The 22,126-nt window shown below is 51.0% G+C and overlaps 1 protein-coding gene across 1 annotated transcript in view; it reads right to left on the reverse strand.

Moving 5' to 3' along the window:
- TEP1 (telomerase associated protein 1) overlaps positions 1–22,126 on the reverse strand; it is a 33,823-nt gene that overhangs the window by 3,000 nt on the left and 8,697 nt on the right. Inside the window, exons 9-48 of the mRNA XM_068966741.1 lie at positions 21,370–21,479; positions 20,923–21,013; positions 20,510–20,696; positions 18,581–18,749; positions 18,064–18,222; positions 17,814–17,891; positions 16,396–16,523; positions 16,006–16,065; positions 14,952–15,110; positions 13,804–13,980; positions 13,511–13,631; positions 12,824–12,948; positions 12,460–12,573; positions 12,246–12,363; positions 11,904–12,098; positions 11,606–11,781; positions 11,364–11,520; positions 11,075–11,254; positions 10,568–10,660; positions 10,166–10,298; positions 9,875–10,025; positions 9,492–9,625; positions 9,218–9,306; positions 8,835–8,949; positions 7,842–8,082; positions 7,540–7,663; positions 6,503–6,627; positions 6,287–6,386; positions 5,925–6,080; positions 5,572–5,784; positions 5,187–5,340; positions 4,858–5,070; positions 3,986–4,146; positions 3,598–3,711; positions 2,518–2,625; positions 2,007–2,139; positions 1,847–1,923; positions 1,609–1,741; positions 1,328–1,464; positions 767–891 (exon numbers count right to left, since the gene is read on the reverse strand). Coding sequence (XP_068822842.1) covers positions 767–891; positions 1,328–1,464; positions 1,609–1,741; positions 1,847–1,923; positions 2,007–2,139; positions 2,518–2,625; positions 3,598–3,711; positions 3,986–4,146; positions 4,858–5,070; positions 5,187–5,340; positions 5,572–5,784; positions 5,925–6,080; positions 6,287–6,386; positions 6,503–6,627; positions 7,540–7,663; positions 7,842–8,082; positions 8,835–8,949; positions 9,218–9,306; positions 9,492–9,625; positions 9,875–10,025; positions 10,166–10,298; positions 10,568–10,660; positions 11,075–11,254; positions 11,364–11,520; positions 11,606–11,781; positions 11,904–12,098; positions 12,246–12,363; positions 12,460–12,573; positions 12,824–12,948; positions 13,511–13,631; positions 13,804–13,980; positions 14,952–15,110; positions 16,006–16,065; positions 16,396–16,523; positions 17,814–17,891; positions 18,064–18,222; positions 18,581–18,749; positions 20,510–20,696; positions 20,923–21,013; positions 21,370–21,479 — 5,533 coding nt within the window. The remainder of the gene's footprint in view (positions 1–766; positions 892–1,327; positions 1,465–1,608; positions 1,742–1,846; positions 1,924–2,006; positions 2,140–2,517; positions 2,626–3,597; positions 3,712–3,985; positions 4,147–4,857; positions 5,071–5,186; positions 5,341–5,571; positions 5,785–5,924; positions 6,081–6,286; positions 6,387–6,502; positions 6,628–7,539; positions 7,664–7,841; positions 8,083–8,834; positions 8,950–9,217; positions 9,307–9,491; positions 9,626–9,874; positions 10,026–10,165; positions 10,299–10,567; positions 10,661–11,074; positions 11,255–11,363; positions 11,521–11,605; positions 11,782–11,903; positions 12,099–12,245; positions 12,364–12,459; positions 12,574–12,823; positions 12,949–13,510; positions 13,632–13,803; positions 13,981–14,951; positions 15,111–16,005; positions 16,066–16,395; positions 16,524–17,813; positions 17,892–18,063; positions 18,223–18,580; positions 18,750–20,509; positions 20,697–20,922; positions 21,014–21,369; positions 21,480–22,126) is intronic.

The raw sequence follows: 22,126 nt of genomic DNA on the forward strand, positions 1-22,126 counted from the left end.
CCCAGATTAGGGCCCATGTTATGTCTTCCTGGGACTATAGCATCATCTGTAAATGTGGTCGCCCTACCTTTAGTATCTCCCTACTACTATCCATCCTCCACATGGCCACTAGAGCTCTCTTTCTACAGTATTGTAAAGTAAAAAAATAAAAAATAAATAAATAAAAATTTTAATCAAAAATAAAAAATAAAATTCAGATAATTATTCTGCTCAAAATTCTTAGCCTGGCCCCAGTGTATTATTTCAATGCAATACCCCACGACCACTCGCACCAGGAACCCAAAGACTTAGCTATACTCAGAAAACACCATGTACTCTCACACCCCTGTGCCTTTTATTAATGCTACCTCCTCTTCCTAAAACACCATTCCCTGCCCTTACTTTAAGCCCAATCTCAAACAGCCACTCTTGTAAACAGTCAATTTCTTAAACTCTGCAACCCCAGGAATTTTATATAATTTATTATAGCAGTGATTACTCCACATATTGTGGGCAGTTTACTTATATTCATATTCCTCTACTGTGAGCTCCCTTAAATACAAATTAATTTCAATCTGGTTCATGCTGCCTGGCCCAGAACTTAGCATACAGTAAAAACTTGATAATTATTTTAATTGACATAATGAGGAGCAGAAAACAATTTCCCAGGGACCTTTTCCCTGCCTACTAACTAATATCCTGTTGACCGAGTTCAGAAAGAGAGAGGAGAGATTTAAGCAAAATCCCAGGTTTAACCATGTCCATTAACCCAGCCGCCTCATTTCACCTGACATTTCTGGGTGTTGACCCCTTCTGCAGTTCCACATGCCACTCGCTGACTTTTTCATTAGCACTGACAACAATCAAGGTGTTTACTGAGTACCAGAGCAGAGCACTGATGCAGCCCGGTGCCTGGAAAACACAGTTCAGTGCAGTTCAGTCGCTCACTCGTGTCCGACTGTTTGCGACCCCATGAACCACAGCATGCCAAGCCTCCCTGTCCATCACCACCTCCCGGAGTTCACCCCAACCCACGTCCATTGAGTTAGTGATGCCATCCAACCATCTTATCCTCTGTCAGCCCCTTCTCCTCCTCCCCTCAGTCTTTCCCAGCATCAGGGTCTTTTCCAATGAGTCAGCTCTTCGCATCAGATGGCCAAAGTTTTGGAGTTTCAGCTTCAACATCAGTCCTTCCATTGAACACCCTTCTGAGGAACCAGGATTAATGTGTCCACACCCACCACCCCCTTCTACACAGAGGCTTCTACACAACCTCTGACCCTAGCACATGCCACCAGATACACAACCAGGGCAGAATTCACATAAAACTGAAGTTTACTCCACTCACCTGTACTGTGACCACAGCCTTAGCTTCCTGCCACAAGGTCAGTTCCCCCGCTTGATTCCCAGACACTGCTGCAGAACCGTCTGGGGCCCAGGCCACAGCAGTGATGGCTGCAGGACTCCTGGGTCTGTATGTGTCATCTGGAGAAGAAAGGAAATGATTCATTAGGAGCTGGACCACTGCTGGGGTACAAGAGGAGAGAGCAGGCTACTCTTGAATTTCTTGGTCCCATTTACACACACCACCCCCCTTTCACACCTTGCCTCTCTCCACACCTCACTCACCTGCCTCTTCGGGCACCTGCCAGAGCCGTAGGGAGCCATCCTCTGAGGTGGTCAGCAGGAGGCCTGAGGTCTCTGAAACAGCAGCTGCACTGACTGGGCCACTGTGACCCAGCAGAGTGTGTGTTTGAAACACCTGGAAGAAAAGGATGGAGATAGAAGAGTGAAGAGTTGACACAACAGGAGGCTGTCCCACTACCCCCTCCCATGGCCCCCAGCCCAGTCCTTTCAGGGAACTCACCAAGAGTGGATGCCACAACCGTGTGGCCCCATCCAATCCAACAGTGACCACCAGAAGCTCTGACCCCGGCTGACCAGCTGGTAAGATGCAGAAGCTGAGTCAGAAGAAGGGGAGGAGGGAAGAGGCAGCGGGGACCGGAAAGTGGCTGATATCTCGGTACCTGCACGGGGCTCCAGAGCAGCCACACAGTGGCTGATGGGTGCTGAGTGAGCAGGGATGCTGGTCATCTCCACGCCCTGATGGTCCCACACTTTCAAGGTCCCATCTCGGCCCACGGATACGACGTGCTCCTCCTGTCCCGGGAAACAGGATCAGAGAAGAGTCACACTGAGCAGGACATGGGAATTTTGGTTCCCATCACAGAGGTGCAGGCTGAGCATTAAGAGCCTAGAAGCTGCTGTCAAAGAAAGAGGACAACCGGGCAATGGGGCCAGGGGGCTCAGGGCTGCCATCCCGCCGCAAGGCCGTGACACTAGGGTACCGTGTCTTCATGCTCTCCCTCCCCTCACACCGAGCCTCAGCCTCAACACCCTAACCCTGCCCTCATTCAGGCCCACGCATCTCACTCTTGGTACTTCTGACTTTAGGATTAGATACCCCGTGCATCCAGCCTCCCAAAGTCCCCTTCACCTTTCCAGGGACCCCCCGTGATCTCTCCACCGCCTTCTCACCACGGCCACCACAGCGCTCACAGCATGCTGATGACCCAGGAAGTGACCAAGCTGCTGTCTCGACTCTGGGTCCCACAGGGCCACGGAACCATCACTGGAGCAAGAGAGCTGCAGAGCCAGGGGGTGGAGGAGCAGACTTAACCAGCACCCCTCCAGCATCTCTCTGTGCTTATAACGTAGGAGGCAGGGCAGTAAGCCTTGTGATTAAGAGCAATGGTCGTCCTGCGTTCTCATCCTAGTTCCACCATTCATTACTTGGTGACCAGTTCATCTCTCTGGGCCTCAAATTTCTCATCTATTCAACCAAGATAAGGACAGGATACCTAGTGATATGGGGCTGAAGCATCTATATACAGGACTTAATACACTGCCTGGTACATAGTGAGCACTGAATAAATAGTAGCTACTGTCCTTGTTATTAACATAGTGTCAGTCAACAACTCTGTCTCACCCTGACAAAGGTGAAAAGTCTGCAACACCCAGGAGAGATCTGTGCCTAGAAGGCAGGGGCAGGACAGACTATGACAAGTCTATTCAACTGTTACTCATTTCTTTTTGAGAACAACAGTGATTCTGTGTTGGGAAACTAGGCTTTACCAACCCTGAGTGCATAAATTGAGACTGATTTTTCACTTAAGACCAAAGAAATCATAGCAATACACATCTCCTGCAGGAACAGGGCATCCTAAGCCTTTAGAAAGACAGCTCTGTGTTCCTGTTAAGAGTATGGGCTTTCTTATCATAAAGTTTACTGGCTCACCTTCTTCATTTACATGACCTTGGAAATGGTCTTTAATCTATCTGAGCTCAATATCCTTGTCTATGAAATAGAAAGAATAGCAGTAACTTCTTTACAGAGTGTTGTAAAGACTACATGAGGCAACACATGCTAAGGCCTTAGTCCAATGTCTGACATATACTAAGTGCTCAAAAAGTGCTCTATTATATTGGGTGTTAGAAAACTATATTAATACTATATTATTATAAATGAGCGTTAGGAATAGGATGAGGTAGAAAGTGTTGACCTCCCTCTCCCAGGAATCCCGCTGAGCCCAATACCATCCCAACCCCTTCACTCACCAGAAGGCTGTCTTTGGTCCAGGCACAGCCAGTGACCCAGTCTCGGTGACAGGCAGAGAAGGAGCAAATCAGAACAGGGGCTTTAGGTGTTCTCACATCCCAGCAGAGCAGACTCTGGACACAGGTATCAAGAGAGGAAGTCGTCAGGATAGTAGGACAGAGGTAGGAATAGCAGGGCCATCTCAGGTAAGAAGTTTCAAGAAAAGAAGGAATAACAAAGGAGGGCGGGTGGGCAGATCCAGTACAGGAGGTTTAGGAAAGCAAAAAGCCAGAGGAAGCAGTAGGAAGAAAGCTGCTAGGGAATCCAGGACCAGAGGGGCTGTGGGCCCCCAAGGGGCTGGAGGTCCCTGGGGAGGGGGGTCCAGGGGTGCATCCTCCTGAGACTCACCCGATCCCTGCCCCCGGTGGCCAGCCTGCATCCCTCAGAGCTGAAGCTGCAGCAGCTTACAGGGCCCTCGTGCCCCCGGAGCTCAGTGCCATGAGGAAAGTCTTCTGTCTTCTGTGGCAGCATCAGCAACTGCCTTGGCCACAATCGCACTGTGAAGTCCTCTGCATTGGAAATGGGCAGAGAGGAAGATTTCTTGAAAAGAGGAAGTGAGACAGGCTGGAAAGCCAAAGACAAAGGTGATCCTGGGGGCTGAGGGTGATGTCTCAAGGCACAGCTCCAATGGAGGGACTCTGAGAGTCACACTGAGACCTGGGACACAGGTCTATCCCATGGGAGGTCACAGGACAGGAATGGCAGGACAGCCAGCTCCAGCCCTGCAGTTCTCTCTAACCACACCTCCACTCTTTCCTCTGCTAAAGTGCCCAGTGTCACTCTGATCAAGCCTCCTACCTAGAAAGAACTAAGGCCATCCTGCATTTTCACCTCAACATCTCCCTCTCTTCTCCTAAGGGAAACTCTTCACACGGCAAAATCCCCACTGGGCAGAAACTCACAGGGTTACAGGGTTTACAAAGGCATCCAAGAATCAGGGTTAGGGAACAAGAAGAAAACAGCCTAGACTGATTATGCAAGATAAATGCATTTAAAAACACTCTGAACAGTCAAATATGGTTGAAATGGTATGTTTTACGTTATGTGATTTTTATCATATTAAAAGTAAAGTTTAAAAAATAAGTAAATAAAAGCACTTTGAAAGTTGGGAAAAAACAGTTATACGGGTGTATTTTCACACACACATATATACATATGAATTGAAGAAATGTATTCATATATTTAAAAGGAAGAGTGACTCACAACCCTGCCCACTGTACCTGAGGCAACGGCCAAGAGTTCCTGGGAGGTGGCCAGTCCCAGCACAGGCTTCCGGTGTCTGGACAAGAGCCAGAGGGACTGAAGGGAGCCCCCCTGGAGCAGCCAGCCCTGCAGGGCCCCATCTTCTGCACCACTCACCAACAGCTTAGGGCTGAGCCAGGTCAGGGCAGACACTGCCACATCAAGCGCTTGACCCTGAGCCCCCTGGGAGGCTAGAGAATAAGAGACGAGAGAATAAGCCGCTTGCACAGGGGGCCAGAGTTGGGCAGGAACAGAGGTGGGGGTTTCTTTCCAGGCTCAAAGACTCCAGCCCTCCTCCCTTCGGTACCTGAAGAAATTCTGTAGATCCAAATGCCATCTGCTCGGTACCCAACAGCCACCTGATCACCATCTGGGCTGAGAGCCACGGAGAGGGCAGGAGAGAGGTGTGGGGAACCAAGGCACCCACGGGGCCGACCCAGAGACCCGGACCACACCTGAACCTGCAGGCCGAGAAAGGGGCTTAAAGATAACCCACCCTCTTCTCCGCCCCTATTAAAGTCCTCCCGCCAGAAATTCATCTGGAGAGCTTCTGTGCACACACCCACAGCCCTCTCGATGTAGCTCTCCAGCCAAGCCCCTCTAGACTCCTCAACAAAGGCCCCACCCTCACACAAATATTTCCATTTGCTGCCCCTTCCTCGTACCCCACCACCAGCTCTCGGTAACCTGACCTTGCCATCCTCTCCAGCCGTCAGTAACTGGCACCCAGCTCGCAGGAAAAGGGCAGCAGCAACGAAGCCTTGGTGGGCAGGGAAGGCAGCCAGCCGTGCCCCCTCCTGCCAGGCCCACAGCTCTACCATCCCGTCCAGCCGGCCCACAGCCACAACCCGCCCGGGCACACCAAAGGCCAAGGTACGGACAGAGGCTCCAGGGGCCCCCAGTTCCTACACAAAGAGAGAGAAACTGGAATGGCAGGGCCTGCTCTCAGCCCAAACCCAGAGTGAGCCAGGATGCCAGTGCCTTTCCCCACCTTCCACTCCACTCTCCCGTGCTTCCCGCCACAGGGCCACCTAGCTCCTCTCACCTTGATGACTCTGAGCCCATCCACATGGAAAAAGCTGAAACTACCATCCCAGCTGCCAACGGCTATCACCTGTCCTTCTGGGTGGAAAGCAACGCAGTTCAGGGGCTTGGGACAGGGGTGCTGGGAGGCCAGCTGCCCTCGGACTATGTCCCACAGCTGGAGGAGAGAGAAGGAGAAAAGGACACGGGATGCTGAATAGACGTCTGAGCTGCTGGGTCCCAGAGCTCCAGGGGCCACCTTGTCCACTCCCCAGCCCTCAGCAGGCCAAGCAGTCAGAGCCTCTGCCCCACTGAGAGAGCCACCTCACGGGGCTGACGCCACGTTTAGGGCCCTTTTCACCACCACAGGCCCCTGGCTGTTACCTTCAGGCTTCCGCCCAGGCACACGGTGGCCAGCAGCCGGCGGTCTGGGCTCAGGCAGCAGCCAGTGATCTGGTACTGGTGAGCTTGGATCTGGAGCACCCTACCCCAGGGAGATAAGGTCAGAGTCCGCTGGCCACAGCCTCCCTCCTCATTCCCTTTCCCCTGGGCTTCCAATAAACAGGGAGGGCCCTCATGCCGAGCACGGGGACCCCTTACCGACAACTGTGCCGCAGGTCCCAGAGCTCCAGGAGCCCATCAAAGGCAGTTAGAAAGAGGGCGTTGTCCGAGAGGAATGAACAAGAGGAAACCCCATCACCGCCACTCACCATCGACCTCTCCTCCTGTGACAGCGAGCGGAGAAGTCACTCAGGGCACTCCCTTGACCACCCCATGTCCAGCTCCCCCAAGCCCCAACCAGGAATGAGGCGATGGCTAGAAGAGCCGAAGCCCTTGGCTCTCTACAGTCCCTGCTGAGTCTCAAATTATGGCCCTCTGGCCCCACAGCAGGGACACTTGTGAAAAGTGCAAAGCTCTGGGCCCCACTCCAGACCCAGGCCAAGCTCGAACAGGTTCAAGTGGGACCTCATGATCCAAGTGAGGTCACATCGTCTCCCCCATTTCAAACCCCATAAGCATCCCCAAGTCACAGAAGATTCTGACTGGTCTGAGTTGGGAATGACCTTATACACATACATATATTTGGGGGAGAAGGGTTGACATGGGTGGAAGAGGAGAGAATGACTGGCTGGGGGGCCCACCTCTCCAGCCTCATCTACTAGGACCCTCCCTTACCTGCACTCCACTGCAATCACTGCCAGCAGTTTAAGGACACATTCCCCCCGATGTTTGTGCCCAGGCTCCACACTCAACCTGGAACACCTGCCCTTCTCATCCTGTGTCCTCTAGTACCTACACAGTTCACTTAGCTCTTATCTACGTCACATGGCTACATTCTGGTTCCCTTTTTAACCTTCTGTGCCTTAAATTTCAACAAAACTGACCACTTGGTGGGCAAAGACAATGTCCTAAGTCCCGTGTTTCTTTCAGTGCTTAGTACACTGCCTTCAAAGCGAAGTACAGAGCAAGGATTTGCTGTAGGATTGATTTTTTGACCAAGCCCTTGGGATCTGATGTGAAAGTAAAGTTGCTGAATCAAACAGGGTGATAACAGATAGGTTTGGCTTGTCTTGGGCTTCAGGGCAGGCCGGGAGGCTTTTCTGAAGGTAAACTCTGCCCCGTCTTGAGTGTCATACCTGCCAGGTTCTCAGGTCCAAAAGGTAAACTGTACCATTGGCAGTGCCCACGGCTGCTCTTTGCCCGTTAGGGGAGAAGGCCACGGCTGTGGGGGAGGAGGAAACTGCCAGGGACAGGCTGGATCTACAGAAAAAATATCAAGAAAAGGTGGAAATGAGGGACCAGGGGAAGGATGTGCACTTCTCTGCCTGAAGTCCCCTCTCACTGGTGACTCTGGTCTGTTCTTTATACTCTAGTTTCAGAGAGGGCTGCAGCTTGCTCTTTGGTAGGGCTTGTCAGCATCTGGGGTCAAGGGTTTTACCTTTGCTGGTGCCTCAGGGTCTGAGGTTTATTAAGCCAACGCAGCACACACTGGAGGTGCTCTCGCTGGGAGAGCCGGGGGGCCTGGCGGCAAAGAGGCGAGTCCAGAGGCTGGTTGGCTACCTGCTGGTGCAAGAGCAGTGGGTACTGGCTGAGGATGGGAGCCTGCTGCCTCAGGAAGGTTTGAAATGCAGCAACATCAGCCTCAGGAAGCTTCTGTTCCTCGCCAGGGACTGAGGAAGCTAGAGAAGAGATGCAGAGAATCACTGCAGAGTCAGCCTGACTTCCATGAACCCCAGCACCAAGCCAATCATATGATGTGTCCAAAATGCTAAGTCTTAAAGTGTGGCCCTCTGGTTCCAGATCAGGCACATCTGTTAAAACTACAAAGCCGGCCTTCCCTGGTGGCTCAGTAGTAAAGAATCCACCCGCCAATGTGGGAGACACGGGTTCGATCCTTGATCTGGAAAGATCCCACATGCTGCAGAGCAACTAAGCCCGTGCGCCATACTACTGAGCCTGTGCTTTGGAGCCTGGGAGCCTACGCGCCCTAGAGCCTATGCTCCACAACAAGAGAAGCCGCCGCAGTGAGAAGCCCGTGCACAGCAACCAGAGAGGAGCCCCCTCTCACTGCAGCTAGAGAAAAGCCCAAACAGCGATGAAGACCCAGCACGGTCAAAAATAAACAAGTAAACAAAACTATTTTTTTAAAAAAGTACAAAGCTTTGGGTCTCACTCTAGACCTAGGAAACCAAATCTGAGGACCCAGGTATCAGCAATTTGAACAAGTTTCCCAAGTAATTTTATGGCCACTAAGATTTAAGAGAGCTGAGTAAAAAGTCTCCTAAGAATCACTTGCTTACCCTCATGGCATTTTTTACCTTGGAATAGAAATCAACTGCTCCTTCCATTACAGCTCCCTCTGAGCAGGACCCCATGAACACACCCAGGACCCCACAGCTTGGAGAAGACTCCAGCCCGTAACTCATCTCACCGTAGAGGGCATGGGCCTCCAGGAGCTGAGAGGTCAGACCCTGTTCCAGGTGTGCAGCCACCACATGCAGACTGGTGAGGAATTTGGCAAGAAGGCCACGATTCCCGCTCTGAAGCTGGAAAGTAAGACTGAATTCATTAGGGATGTGACAAGGCTGGTGAGGAGGGACAGTCTAGTCTTGGACCCTGCCCGTGCAGCTGATACTTAGACTTAGGAGCTGGGACAAAGGACCTGAAGGAGGAGGGCTGAAAGAAGAGAGGTACAGAGAGTGCGGAAGGCAGGTAACAGCCGTGGGGATGATGGGGGCAGTTGGGGGAAGAGGGGGCTCAGAACGGCCAAAGCAGTTCCTTGGGAGAAGGTGCCGATGGGCTCTGGGGACTAACCAGGTGGTAAGGCAGGTCTGCCAGGGCTTCCGGAGGGCACCTTTGGAAGGTGCCTGAGGCATCAGGGTCACACGTCTTCCAGAGCTGAGCTGCAGGTGTGAGTCACAGGAAGAGACACTGAGATGAGCTCGGCCCTGAAGCATCTCCAAAGATCACATCCCTCAGGCTACAGTGAGAACCATCCTCTCACTGGGGTGGCAGGTGAGGAGGCCAGCCGATGGGGAGCACCAGGCCCCACGCTCAGTGCCCTGGGGGTTAACCAGGCTGCAGTCACCTGCGGTGAGGAGGTGCGCCATCTTCTCCAGCTCCGGCCTCTTCCCGTAACGACACCTGGCGGCCGTTCTCAGGGGCCCATCCTGGAGGCAGAGCCGGGCTCCAGGGCGCTCCAGGGGTCCCTCCCCTAGCAAGCTGACCCCGTGTGAGGGAAAGAAGGCAAGAGAAGAGGGAGAAGGCCTGTCAGTAAGCAGCCTGGCACAGAGGTGGGCTCCCAGTCCCACCTCAAACAGTGGTAACTTGAGTGACAGCCATGCAGGGTCTGGAGACAAGTGTCAGGGGCTATACCAAGAGAGGAAGAGGATGAAGAGAGAGGGTCACAGGGGCCCTGCCTCAAAGACGGGGAGGCACAGGTCAGTGGGAGCTCAGTGAGGGCACTTGTACCTGCGCAGACTCTGGATGAGGCAGGCAAATGGGCCCATGGGGTAGAGGTCCCCGCTGTTACTAGCAGCCACTGCTTCTTCCCAGGTCTTGGTCCCCCTGGGAAGGATCCGCCATGCACTCAACACTCCGTGCAACTGGTCCACGGTCAGACCTGAAAGCCCAAGGTCGCTCAGGCCCTAAACCAGGCAGCATACCCATCCCCACCTAATCCCTAATCACTCCCTGCACAGCCTGCTGAGACTCCGACAGAACCAAGGTCGTCCAACCCCTGAGCCCACTCCAAGCGCTGACCACTGCGCGTGGCCTCAAGAGTGGCCAAGGCTTGGGAAAAGACGTCGGGGCCATGCTCCTGCTCCAGGGTGCCCAGGACGTGCTGCAGCAGCAGAGGGACGGTGGCTGGCAGTGTCCGGAGCCTCTCGGAAACCTGGGGGAGGACGCGAGGGGCCTCCGTCAGCGCAGGGAAGGGGAGAGGCAGCTTCGGTGTGGGTAGGAGAGGGGGCAGCAGGGAAAAGCGTGGGAAGGGATGAAAAGGAAACACTGGTGGGAGGGAAGCAGGTTGGGGGTGTGGATGAGAAGTGGCAAAGGAGGAGGGTGGGAAAGGGTGAGGGATGCGGATGAAGAGGTTGAATGGTGAATGGGAAATGGGGTTAGGATACCGAAGATGAGGAGTGAGGGGTCACATCCTCAACCGACCTGCTCGTAGAGCGTGAAGAGCCTCAGGTGATCGGTGACCAAGCGCAAGTACAGCGGCAGCACAGACCCCCGCTTCACCAGCAGCAGCCGCATCTGACGAGACGCCGAGGATTCAGCTTTGGACCAGAGAGCCGGCCCCCGGCCACTGCCCTCCACTCGGGCACCAAGCCCAGTGCGGGCAGCCTCTTCTCTGAGAGCCCCCACAGGGGAGAAACCCACCGTGTCGCTCAGGACACAGCCATCTCTGCCCGGCTCTTCTCTGCTCAGCTCGCCCCACTCTCCCCCTGCACCTGCTGGTTCAGCCCACCCAGATAGATAACCACAGCCATTCACCAGGGGAAAAGGACCAGGTAGTATTATCAGCAATCACAGTCCTCTTCCCCTGCACAGACTTCCTGAGAAGATGAAGGAGCTGGTCTGTGCAGGGCAGCTAGTAGCTTCAGCACTCAGATCCTCACAGCTCCCAGATTCAGCCCTCACATCTATCAGCCCCAGCCTGGACCCAACCTGGTTGTTACACGGTGACTCCTCCAGCCGCTTCCCATACAGGGCCAGTTCTTCTCGCACCAGCCGGGCCCGGGCAGATGGCTCCAGAGGCCCCAGGGCCACCACGTGGGCACCCTGACTCTGCTCAAGGGTCTCCCCCAGGCCAGAATCACTGGACACGCTCAGCACTAGGTGCACCCCCTGTGAGATTTGGACAAAAGGGTAGCGATGAAGAAGGAAAGCGGGGAGAATATTGTTGGAGAAGCCCCTCTCCCTACATCATCCCACCTCGCCTCCTTCTCACACTCACCCGGGGAAGGGTCTTTGGGATCCAATCCGAGATCAGCTGCCCACGCTGGTCCACCAGTCTGTCAGCCCCGTCGACGATCAGCACCAGAGGCTGGCCAGTTCTCAGGGACTCAGCAGACTTGGGCAGTAGCCTCTGCTGCAGCTCCCACACCAGGCCCCTGTGTGCAGAGGGGGAGGGCCAGCGTCAGCAGGGGTGGTATCAGGGGCTATCAGCAGGCCGGTCTAGGTGGGGGAGAAACACACCGGTAGGTGCTGGGGAGGGCACTTGGCTCCTCCAGTTGGCTATGGAGATAGGCACAGAGGCGTCTGAGCAGGGTGAGGGCAAGACTGTGGTCAGGGCGGGCCCCTGAAAAGTGGAAGAAGACTAAGGGGGCCACCGTGGCCCCATCCGGAGCCTGCAGGGCTGACACAAGGGATGCCTGAGGGGGAAGAGAACAGAAAACATGGTCACATATGCCAGCTTCCGGTGCCCCACCTCCTTAGCCCTCCTGAGCACACGCAGCCCTCCCTCCCTCCCATCCAGGCCTCTGGGACCCTGTACCAGGAAGGCGGTCTTGCCCTGTCCCGACTGCCCGGTCACCAGGCTCAGCCTCCCCTGGTGCTGCGTGAGCTGCCGCACTGTGTCCTGAAGAAGGCGTGGCCGGGCAGGACTCGACGGCTTCTTTAGCTGCTGAAAAGTGGCCTGGACCAAGTCGTCATCTGGGATGGGCACTGGCTGCTCCGGCTGGGCCCCAGGCTGAGGGCACATGGGGCAGTGACTGTCTATGTTTCCACACTCCTCAGGACCCCAGGCCTAAAACTTACAGCACCCCCACCAAGTCACTTCCCACCCAGGACACCCTACCCCCTTTCCACCCCCCTGGCCACCAGCACTCCTGCTGACCTGGAGGTAAAGCTTCTGGATCATATTCCACACATCCTGCAGAACCAGCTGCCCAAACTCCTCCAGCCCCCCAACATAGGGCCGGCCAGCTGCCACACCGCCCCACTCACAGCAGTATCTGTGGGCAGAGCGAGCACAAGCAGGGTCAGAGCAGGCCTGGCCCACCCCTCATTGCATCTCTCCAGACAGGTGCTCCCTACCTCTCCCAGCTCACCTGCGACAGGTGATCCCTTCCTGTCTGCTCAGATAGCTCTTCAGTTCTGAGATCCGATGGGCAGCCTCTTCAGACTCAGAAATAAAGTCCGATTTCCAGGCATCTGGCACAGAGCTGACCACCAAAGACACCCCAAGAGTGGGGCTGGATTCAGACCAAAGCACCTCTCCTCCGCCAGCCACCAGACCTGGCTGTGGTTCCCTGAAACTCCTCAAGAAATTTCTCCAATGGAGATCTCCTGCCTTCAGCTGCAAGGCAAGCTCTATGATTCCTGCTTCTCCATCCTAGGCACCCCCTCTTGTACTCTGAACATTAGGAAGAGAAGACACCCCCACTGAGCCCATCTGGCCTTCTGTGAAGGTACCTGAGGAAGCTAGAATCCCGGAAGTAGAGGAGAGGCTGAGCAGAAGGCTGCAGGCGGAGGCCCCGATTCAGGAACTGCATCACCTCCATCTCTGTCACAGAGCGACCTGCAGGGTACTGCTGGGCCTGCAGGGAGAGGTCAGGGAGCAGGTGGGTTCAGTCCTGGTCACACTATTCCCTCCCGTGAGACCTGCCATGACCTGGGGCACTTCACCTCGGTAACGTTCCCCTCTCTCTCCAGACACTAGCCAGTAAAAATAGAGCTAATAGCTAACGTTTATTGAATGCCTCTCACAGGCTGGACATTTTTTTGAGCCTTCTTGGAATAGATTTCTGATTCTCATAATAACCCTGCAATGTAGACGTCACTGCTTCTCCTTAACATAGGAAGAAGCTGAGTCTAGATTAGTATAAACCATTTTCCATTAAGCCTCACAGTGACGGAAGAGTGATCAGAACCCAGCTCTGTCAGATGGCAAAGCCTAATCAGACCGACCGCCTACCTCTCGCATCCTGTGGCCAACCCAGAGGTATTTCCCAAAGGAATTCCCTCACCTAGGACTTGGTCACTCACAGAACCTTCTGCCTGTGTTTCACTTCAAGTCTCAAGGATCTGCCTGTGCAGAGTCCCGGGGTTCTCGACACACTGTGACTTCTCCCACCCCTGCCCCAACCGTGTCTGTCTTACCCAGCGGAAGTGAGGATGGTCAGGGAGGCTGTAGTTGGGGGGAACATAGCCATAGCGGGAGCCCAGGATCCCCACAAACAGCTGCGAGTTCTCCACCTCCCCGAGGCACACTTCCAGCTGTCTGCAGGAGGGTTATGGGAGCACCGTGTCAGGGAGACGGGGCCGGCTCACATCCCATAGCATCCAAAGAGCACCTCTGGCCCACAGCCCTCAGCCATCCTTGCAGCCCCAGCCCTGCCGCCACTCAAGCCCCTCATCTCCAACCCAGCCCCTCTTCTCAGCAGCCCCCACACCTGTTCCGACGGGTCTCCTCCTCAGTGATGCCCCAGCGCAGGTCGATGGCATGAAGGCTGATGCGGTAGGGGGCGGCTCGGGCCTGCAGTGCTGGCAGCAGGGACCTCAGCAGCAGGTCCCGCTCCCCATGCATGTCCCGGAAAGTGGAGGAAATGAAAAGCCGGATGCTTCGCCACCTGCGGGTAAACCAGGGGTCAGCCCCACAGCCCATAGACAGGCCTGTGACCACCCCTCACCCTGCTGAGCCAGGTACAACAGATGGCAGCGGGTATCCAACTGGCCTCCAGGGAATAACAGGCTTGTAATGTCAAATGCAGAGCCTGGAAATTAAATCCCACTGGCTATTTCTCGTGTTCCCCTCCTGTGTCAGCAATGATTATTATGCATCTACTATCCTGCCCATGAAATGGGCCCGAGTTGCACTGTGAGGTAAGCACAATCCTTCTATCTGATTTGCTGATCAAGAAACTACAGCTTGAACTTCCCTGGTGGCCTAGTGGTTAAAAATCTGCCTGCCAGTGCAGGGGACACAGGTTCAGTCTCTGGTCCGGGATGATTCCACATGTCATGGGGCAACTAAGCTTGCGTGCCACAACTACTAAGCCCGTGCTCTAGAGCCCATAAGCCACAGCTACCGGGCCCACACACCACAACCACTAACGCACGTGTGCCTCAAGTCCGTGCTCCACAACAGGAGAAGCCACCACAATGAGAAGCCTGCATACAGCCACTAGAGAATAGCCCCGCTAGCCACAGCTAGAGAAAGCCCACACCCAGCAATGAAAAAGCCCAGTGCAACCCAACATAAATAAATGAAAGAAACTGCAGCTTAAGACATCAAGCAACTAGCCCAAACTTCAGCTACTATTTGGCAAAGCTAGGATGAGAAAGCCACGGCCCGTGCCAAGAAGGCCTCTGTCTGAGCCCTGGTGCCCAGTGCCTGCCTCACCTTCTAGCCCCCTCTCCCTAGTACAGTAAGGGACATGCTCACCATCTGTGTTAGACAAACCCCTGCCTGGGAAGGAGAAATGTTCCTCAGCAAATAGAGCAAGCAGCATCTCAACAGCCAGAATTTCAGTCACTTGAGTTTCTCTAGGTTTCAACTAAAGCCCCTCCCAGTTCACAAAGGCATCAAAAACAGACTGACCCAAGCTGGGAAACGGGAGCCAAGGGGCTTGGCATATTCTCTTCCAGTGGCCGGAGAGACTGGACCCCTGTCTTCCCTGGGGGTGGTGGAATCTTGAATATTTTGTCCATTTGGCCTACATGTTCTAGAAGCCGGGAGGCCCCACGCTCTGCAATGAACCTGAAATAAAGAGTGACAAAATAAATGAGAACGAAACAGCAGAGTGAGAGGAAATCAGGAAGGTCTTCCGAGGAGGCAAGGGACAAAGATATGGCTAAATTAGGTCAACCAGTTAACTGGAGTTTCTTTGGAAGATTACCATAAACATAGATTTAAAATAAGGAAGGAAGAACCAGAGGAATGAGGGAATCGAGAAGAAACCCAGGCATAGCCCCTTCTGTGTGCATGGTTATCACAGGCTTTCTGTTGGACCAGGGGCAATTGGGCTGAATGAAGATGTAAAGATTAAGGTTGATCAGCTCTGGGCTTGATTAGCTCTGTACCAGCCATGAAAGCTCCCTGGGAAGGGAGGAGCATGAGGCTTCCTAACATCAGGCAATGGGTGGCATCCAAAGGAAACGGAAGAGGAGAAAACGAATAAGTGGGAAGCCTAATAGTGGAGGAAAAAACGAAGAACAAAGATTTCTGTAGATCAGGCATAAATAAATAAAGTTAACATGGTACTTCCTCTGAAATGGAATGGAACAAAAGCCTCAGAGAATGAATAGAAATGATGGGACCAACTCCTGAGTTGTACCCTTAAAAGCAAACAGTAAAATCTGCTATGTTCCCTTTTCTCCTTTCCCACTAGATTAATACAAAAGTGATGGCTGGAGCTGTAGCAGCCAACTTGAACAATAAAGTAGCAGCAGAGTATTTGAAAATGGTGGGGCAACAGATAGAAGATGCCCAGGTACCTGTAACATCATGTTGCTGCCAAGCCTAGACAGCTGTAAAAGCAGAATAATCTTTTATCTTGCTTAAAAATGGAGTGGTTAGAGCAGAAGCCATAGATAATCTCTAAAAGATGTTCTAACAAAGCCCCCAACCTCTCCAGTGTCCGTGCTATACTCACTTCAGTATCCCATCAGTACAGCCTGAGAGTGTCACGTCATTGGGATTCAAATCGGTACATCTGGCAAAGAAAGAAGTCACTAGCAGTTAGGAACAGTGCCAAGAACACAGGGTCACTGCTCCCCAGCACCCTAGGATGGACCACCACCCCGACCTCTGCACCTTCAATAGGGTTCTGTGCTAGACTAGAACTGGGGTGGACCGTCACAAAGGGGTACGGGGCCAGGCTGAAGACTTCAGAGAAGGTTCCAGCACTAGAAGCGCAACAGAGGTAAGAGGCAGAAATGGGGAGGGGCCTAGAGAGTGGGAGTATCCCAAGCTTTAGTAGGGATAGACAGGAAATACGGATCACTATCTGCTGGAACTGAGCAAGGACCATGAGCGCCCTTACAGGTAACTTGCCCTTAGGAGAACACCAACAAAGAGGCACTTGGGATTCACATGCTGCCAGAAGAGCTGTTTGGCTGCATTTATCAGTTTCTCGTTTGTAGTTTGGCCAAAGACAATGACCCTGTCCACCTGTAAGATGAAAGGGGAGGGGCTGAGCCCAGGGAGGTGCCAAAGAGCTCAGCATATCAAGAGACAGGATCTCTGAGGGCAGAGGAACAAGGAGAACTCTGAGGTAGGTGTAAATGGCCTTTCTGGAGCATACTTAGGGTGCAAAAAGTCATTTCACCCTGACATGAAGAGCATCAAAGTGGATTAGGGGTTGCCAAGATATGAAAGCAACCTAAGTATCCATCAAACATGAATGGATAAAGAAGATGTCACACACACACACACACACACACACACACACACACACACACACACACACACACACACACACACAATGGAATACTACTCAGCCATAAAAAAGAAGGAAAATTTGCCATTTGCAGCAATATGGGTAGACCTGGAGGACATTGTGCTAAATGAAATAAGTCAAACAGGACAAAGACAAACACTATATGGTATCACTTATGTGTGGAATCTGAAAAATACAACAACCTAGAGAATAAAACAAAAAAGAAGCAAACTCACATACGGAGAACAAACAAGTCGTTACCAGTGGTGGGCAATATGGGGGTGGGGGGGGGGTGGGAGACAGAAATTACTGGGTGTGAGATAGGCTCAAGGATGTATTGTACATGGCGACTATACTCGATATTTTATAATAACTGTACTTGGAACGTAACCTTTAAAATTATATTAAATTTTTAACAAAAATAAAAAATAAAGTGGAGTTTGGGGTAGGGGCAGTGTGTAGCTGGCACATTTAGGCTCACAAAAGTTGACTGTCAAACTTATAAGAACTCTGTGAGCCAGCTGTTAAATATGGCCACCATTAAATATTAAATTGTATAAGCTCACAGTAAAATAAATTACATTAAAAACAAAGGTAATAAATACTAAAACATCATCACTACCTAATTATTTTACCACATTTCACCATATAATACTCTTGACCTTATTTACATCCATGTTATATATACTATAGAATTGCTATACAAAGGTGTGCTACTGAGCAACTCTTTCTAACTCTGTGGTCAATGAAGCATGTGAATAGTTTGAAATCAGTCATGGAAGAAGTATTTATACCATGGAAATTACCAAAAGCTATTAACTAAGATGATTTTTCCAGATTGTTTTTGAGGCAAATATCTACCAGCATAAAAAAAAATATTTACCAGCATACCACTGAGTAGGGGGTTGCAGTCAGCAGGGTATTGTGCACAGGTTACAAAGAAGCTTTGAAAAATGAGATACATCCATGTGGAGGAAAACATGGAGGAAGGGAGAGTTTCTCAGGGAAGGAGCAGTACTCACAGGGACCCTTTGGGTAGCCAGAGACAGCAAGTGCTTCCCCAAAGTAGTCAGGGACTGTTCACAGTTTTCATCTGACTTCTGAAGGAAAGAAACTCATGTCATGCAGTTGCACAGGAGATGGTCAGTAAACAACAAATACTGTAGTCTGCTAATCTTCAGAACTGAGTAGATCCGAGCCTTTCCTGAAGTTAGCTGTTCCCAGGCATCTGTCTAGTTATGCAGTTTTGCAAGGTAGGGGTAAGTGTCTGACCTGAACTTGAGCTTGGAGTTCGGTGGCAGTTTTCAGGATGCCTTCCTCTGCCTTAATCACAGCAGTCTTCACAATGCCCCCTCCACACAGCAAAAGCTCCACCTGCTCCGTCCGTACCATCATCATCGCGATCAACAGCAGCACATAGTTCAGAGGGGGCTGATTGGACAAGCATCAGGGTGAAATCGGCTCCCCTATTTTAGAATCCACTTTGCCCACCCAAATCTGGAGACCAAATGTCTTCACTGGTTAGGGAAAAGTGGACCAAGTCCCCAGCTGAAATAGTTTCAAAAACTTCTCTGGTGATGGACTCCATGCTCCCAATTCAGGGGATCCAGATTCAATCCACGGTCAGGGAAGTAGATCCCACATGCCACAACTAAAGATGCTGCATGCCACAACTAAGGCCTGGCACAGCCACACAAGTAAATAAACAAATCCTCTCCCCACAAAAGTAGAAGGGCTTCGCAGGTGACTCAGTGGTAAAGAATCCGCCTGCCGAGCAGGAGCGTCTTACCCCTTGTGGGTTGCTCTTGGGAAGGATTCTGTCTGCACTGGCATCTGTCAGATAGACCAGGAGGGTGCGGCCCGGCAGTGGGGGCAGGCTGTGTCTGACGGAGAGGTTCACAGCTGTCTCCAGGGCCTGTCGATACCGAGCCAGCATCTCACGGTCACATTTCCACTGTCTGCAGGCAGGAAAGAAACAGACGGAGGGCTCAGGGGCTTCTCTGTTTGCCACTTGGACGCAGGCAGGAAGATGAGAACTTGCCACTCAAGTATTAAGTTTCCACCCATCCACAGCCTGTCTCCAGTGTCAGTAGAAAAAATAGGGACAGAACTTCCCTTGGCCCCATTCTACAGAACTCTGTTAATCTATCCCATGGAGTAGACCCACTCTCAGACACTGCTTGCCATGCTTACCACATCAATCCATATTTACTTCATGAGGCAAGATTTAACTGCAACTTTTTTGTGGGGTGGGGGCTGTGCAGGGCAGCTTCGGATAGATGAGCTGCCTAACCAGGGACAAAACCGGCCCCAGTAGTCAGAGTACCAGGAAATTTCCAACTGCTGCTTATTTTTAAATTGCAATTTGAAGAACAAACACTAACTTCTTACTCTGAAAAATGGCAATTAAAGGAAAAAGAAACATTCATCCCACCTTTCCAAGACAGTCTCTATTTCAGAGTAACTAAATAGCTTTAGTTCACAGAGGGTGGTTCTTTTCAGAGCTCCAGCTAGTAAATATGGGGGAATGATAGAAAATGTATCATATTATTTGGCATTTGTTTTTAAAAACATCTTCAAAAAAAGAAAAGAGAGGGATCAGGAAAGGAAGGCTGGTAAAATCTTGATTTTTCACTGAATGAGAGTCCATTATGTTATTCTCATTACCTGTGTACATGCTTAATTTTTTTCATCATTTTTTTAATCTAGAGAAGCCAGCAGTCTCTACCATTGCCTATCCAGTAGAAATAAATTACAATTAATGAAATGAAATTGAAATTATACATGTAATGCAAGTTTTTCTAGTAGCCATATTTTAAAAAGTAAAAAGAAACAGGAAAGATTAATATCACATTTACTTTAGTCTAATGTATATATGTATTTCTCACTTCAACATGTTAATACAAAAATTAAAAATGAGATATTTTGCATCCTTCTTCACACTGCCCTCAAAATCCAGCACATCTCAGTTCCCACTAGTCACACTTCAAGTGCTCAAGAGCCACATGTAGCTGGTGGCTACCAAACTGACCAGCAAAGACACACTGTTAGGACTACACCCTCAGCTTAATTCTTTAACGGCCCTGTGTTCAGCCACTGACCCACTGACGCAGGCGAGTCCTGGCCACTGAGTCCTATTAGAAGGTTAGATGAGACCTGCATTTGTCGTGAATGAAAATGAATGAAGAAGTATCTAAAAGGACAACATACTGGGAACTCATCAAGCTTACAGAACCGGTTTTATACCTATCTTTGAGTCTGCTTGAGGATAACAATTTTATATGTATCAAAAGAGAAAGGAAAGTGAATGGGTCAGAAAATTCACAGAAGAGAGACACAAAAAGAAAAAGAAACAGAAAAGACAGAGAAGAAAAAGGAAGAAGAGCATGAACCAGAGCACAGGGGGAGAGGCACTATCGTGGACAAAGGGAAATGCTACATAGGCTGACAGAGTCCACAGAAGCCAACAAGGCAACCACAGATAACAGAGTGAGGCCAAACACTAGTTTTGTTTCACGATCTCTCTGCAGGACAAGGTTAAAGACTAGGTTTTCTATGCAAAAGACGATTGGGAAACAGTCAAGTTTCAGCGACTAGGATGACTGACAAGCATGTTTTCACAGAATAAAAGCTAGGTTTCCAGATGACTTCCAAGCCCTTTTAGGGTGCCTCTCACGCCCACCCTTTGCTCCCAGATAGCACATACTCACACACACACCTGGCCTTGTGTATTTTCAGCTTCTTCCGCTTGAGCTGTTCATATATCACAGGGATCATCATTGCTGTCCGAAGTTCCCGACGGCTTGGTTGGCGAAACTGCCAGGAATAGGCATGCTTCTTGCCATATTTTGTGTTTTTAATTATTATCTGCTTTATCAGTTGTGTGTTGGAAGGAAATGGCAACTCTGGGTGGCAACAGGTAAGTATCTGAGTTAGGCAGCTTCTATTCCCTCCTCTTATCTTCCCATCAATGCTGTCTTGAGTCCCGACTCCTGAGGCTGGCCAGTGTCTGACCTCTGCCCGCCCCATACACTGTGAGTGGAAAGTAAGAGGCTGAAAATACCAGTGCTGCTATCTCATCTGTTCTCAGACATGAGAGATAAACAGGAGTTGGAAGAAGAGCTTTATTACCTTTCTTTTCGAGTTGAGCCTCAAGGTCATTGATGGAATCATGAGCATTAAGGAATCTGAATGGAAACTGCCGACTGTGGATCACCGTCTTCTGCAAAGCAAGAGAGGGGTCATGAGCAGAGGACCAAGAGGGATGGGGAGCATCAGAGGCTTCAAGGGCCAGCAAGATGAGATAACCCCTCTATTAGACCTGTGGGAAGGTGGGAAAGGACAAAATAGATATTAGACAAAGGTAGAAAAGAATAGATGTCCTGAGAGACGATGAGGAAAGAAAAAAGGAGAGGAAGTAACAGAAGGTTCCGTTTCTTTTATATCAGACTCCCTCCTAAGCGAGTTAAATCACAGAAATGATCTCAGAAGATAAAAAGGAAAGTTCTCAAACAGCATAGTGGCTATGACCTTCCCCAGCCACTCGGAGAAGCCTGGCTCCCCGCCCCTCACACGTACAGCATGCTGGAGTCTCTGCAGCACAAGCTCGTGGTGACGGGCGCTGATTCCAACCCGCAGCAGGTTGCGCAGGTTCCGAAGCATGGCCATGAAGGGAAGCTTCCCACTGTCTGCCGAAGGTAGACACAGGATGACAAAAGCAAACAAAGGATGAATGAGAGAGGTCAGAGGTCAGAGCAAGATGATCAGAGGCCAGGTAGAATATTTACGTTAGAGGAAATGAGGTACTAATAAGTGATCTATTGTCCACAAAATGTTTTAAAGGCCTGGAAAGATAAAAATTGGGTTGCCTGGTCTTGGAGCAAAATCTGTACGTTTATGGAATTAGCTATTTCAACAAACAACTTAGGTCATCACTTTGTTGGCTCCAGTCCTGAGACTGGGCTCAACTGGCAAAATACATTCTCTACAGTAATGATTTCCAAACTTTTTAGATGGCTAAAAGAGAAATTTCCAAGTGTAATCTTATAAATTATATACATGGAGTACTAGCAACCATGTAACATGGACTAAGTGATTACAGGGGTTCAATCTGTTTAGTAAATATTGGAAACACTCTTTCGATAAAGGTAGACATAAACAGGAGGTGTGATATTTTTCCCGGGTACCCCCCCAAAACACACTCAGACCACATTACAGCTCTGGCCTATGAGGCCCCAACCCACATCCCAGTCACTAGGCCTACCATCAACAGCTTTCATTAGGAAAGTGGTGGTACTTTTTTAAGGTTACATAAGTCTCATTTGAATTATAGCTA

This window comes from Capricornis sumatraensis, chromosome 2, assembly GCF_032405125.1.
Source record: "Capricornis sumatraensis isolate serow.1 chromosome 2, serow.2, whole genome shotgun sequence".
NCBI classification, from domain to species: domain Eukaryota; kingdom Metazoa; phylum Chordata; class Mammalia; order Artiodactyla; family Bovidae; genus Capricornis; species Capricornis sumatraensis.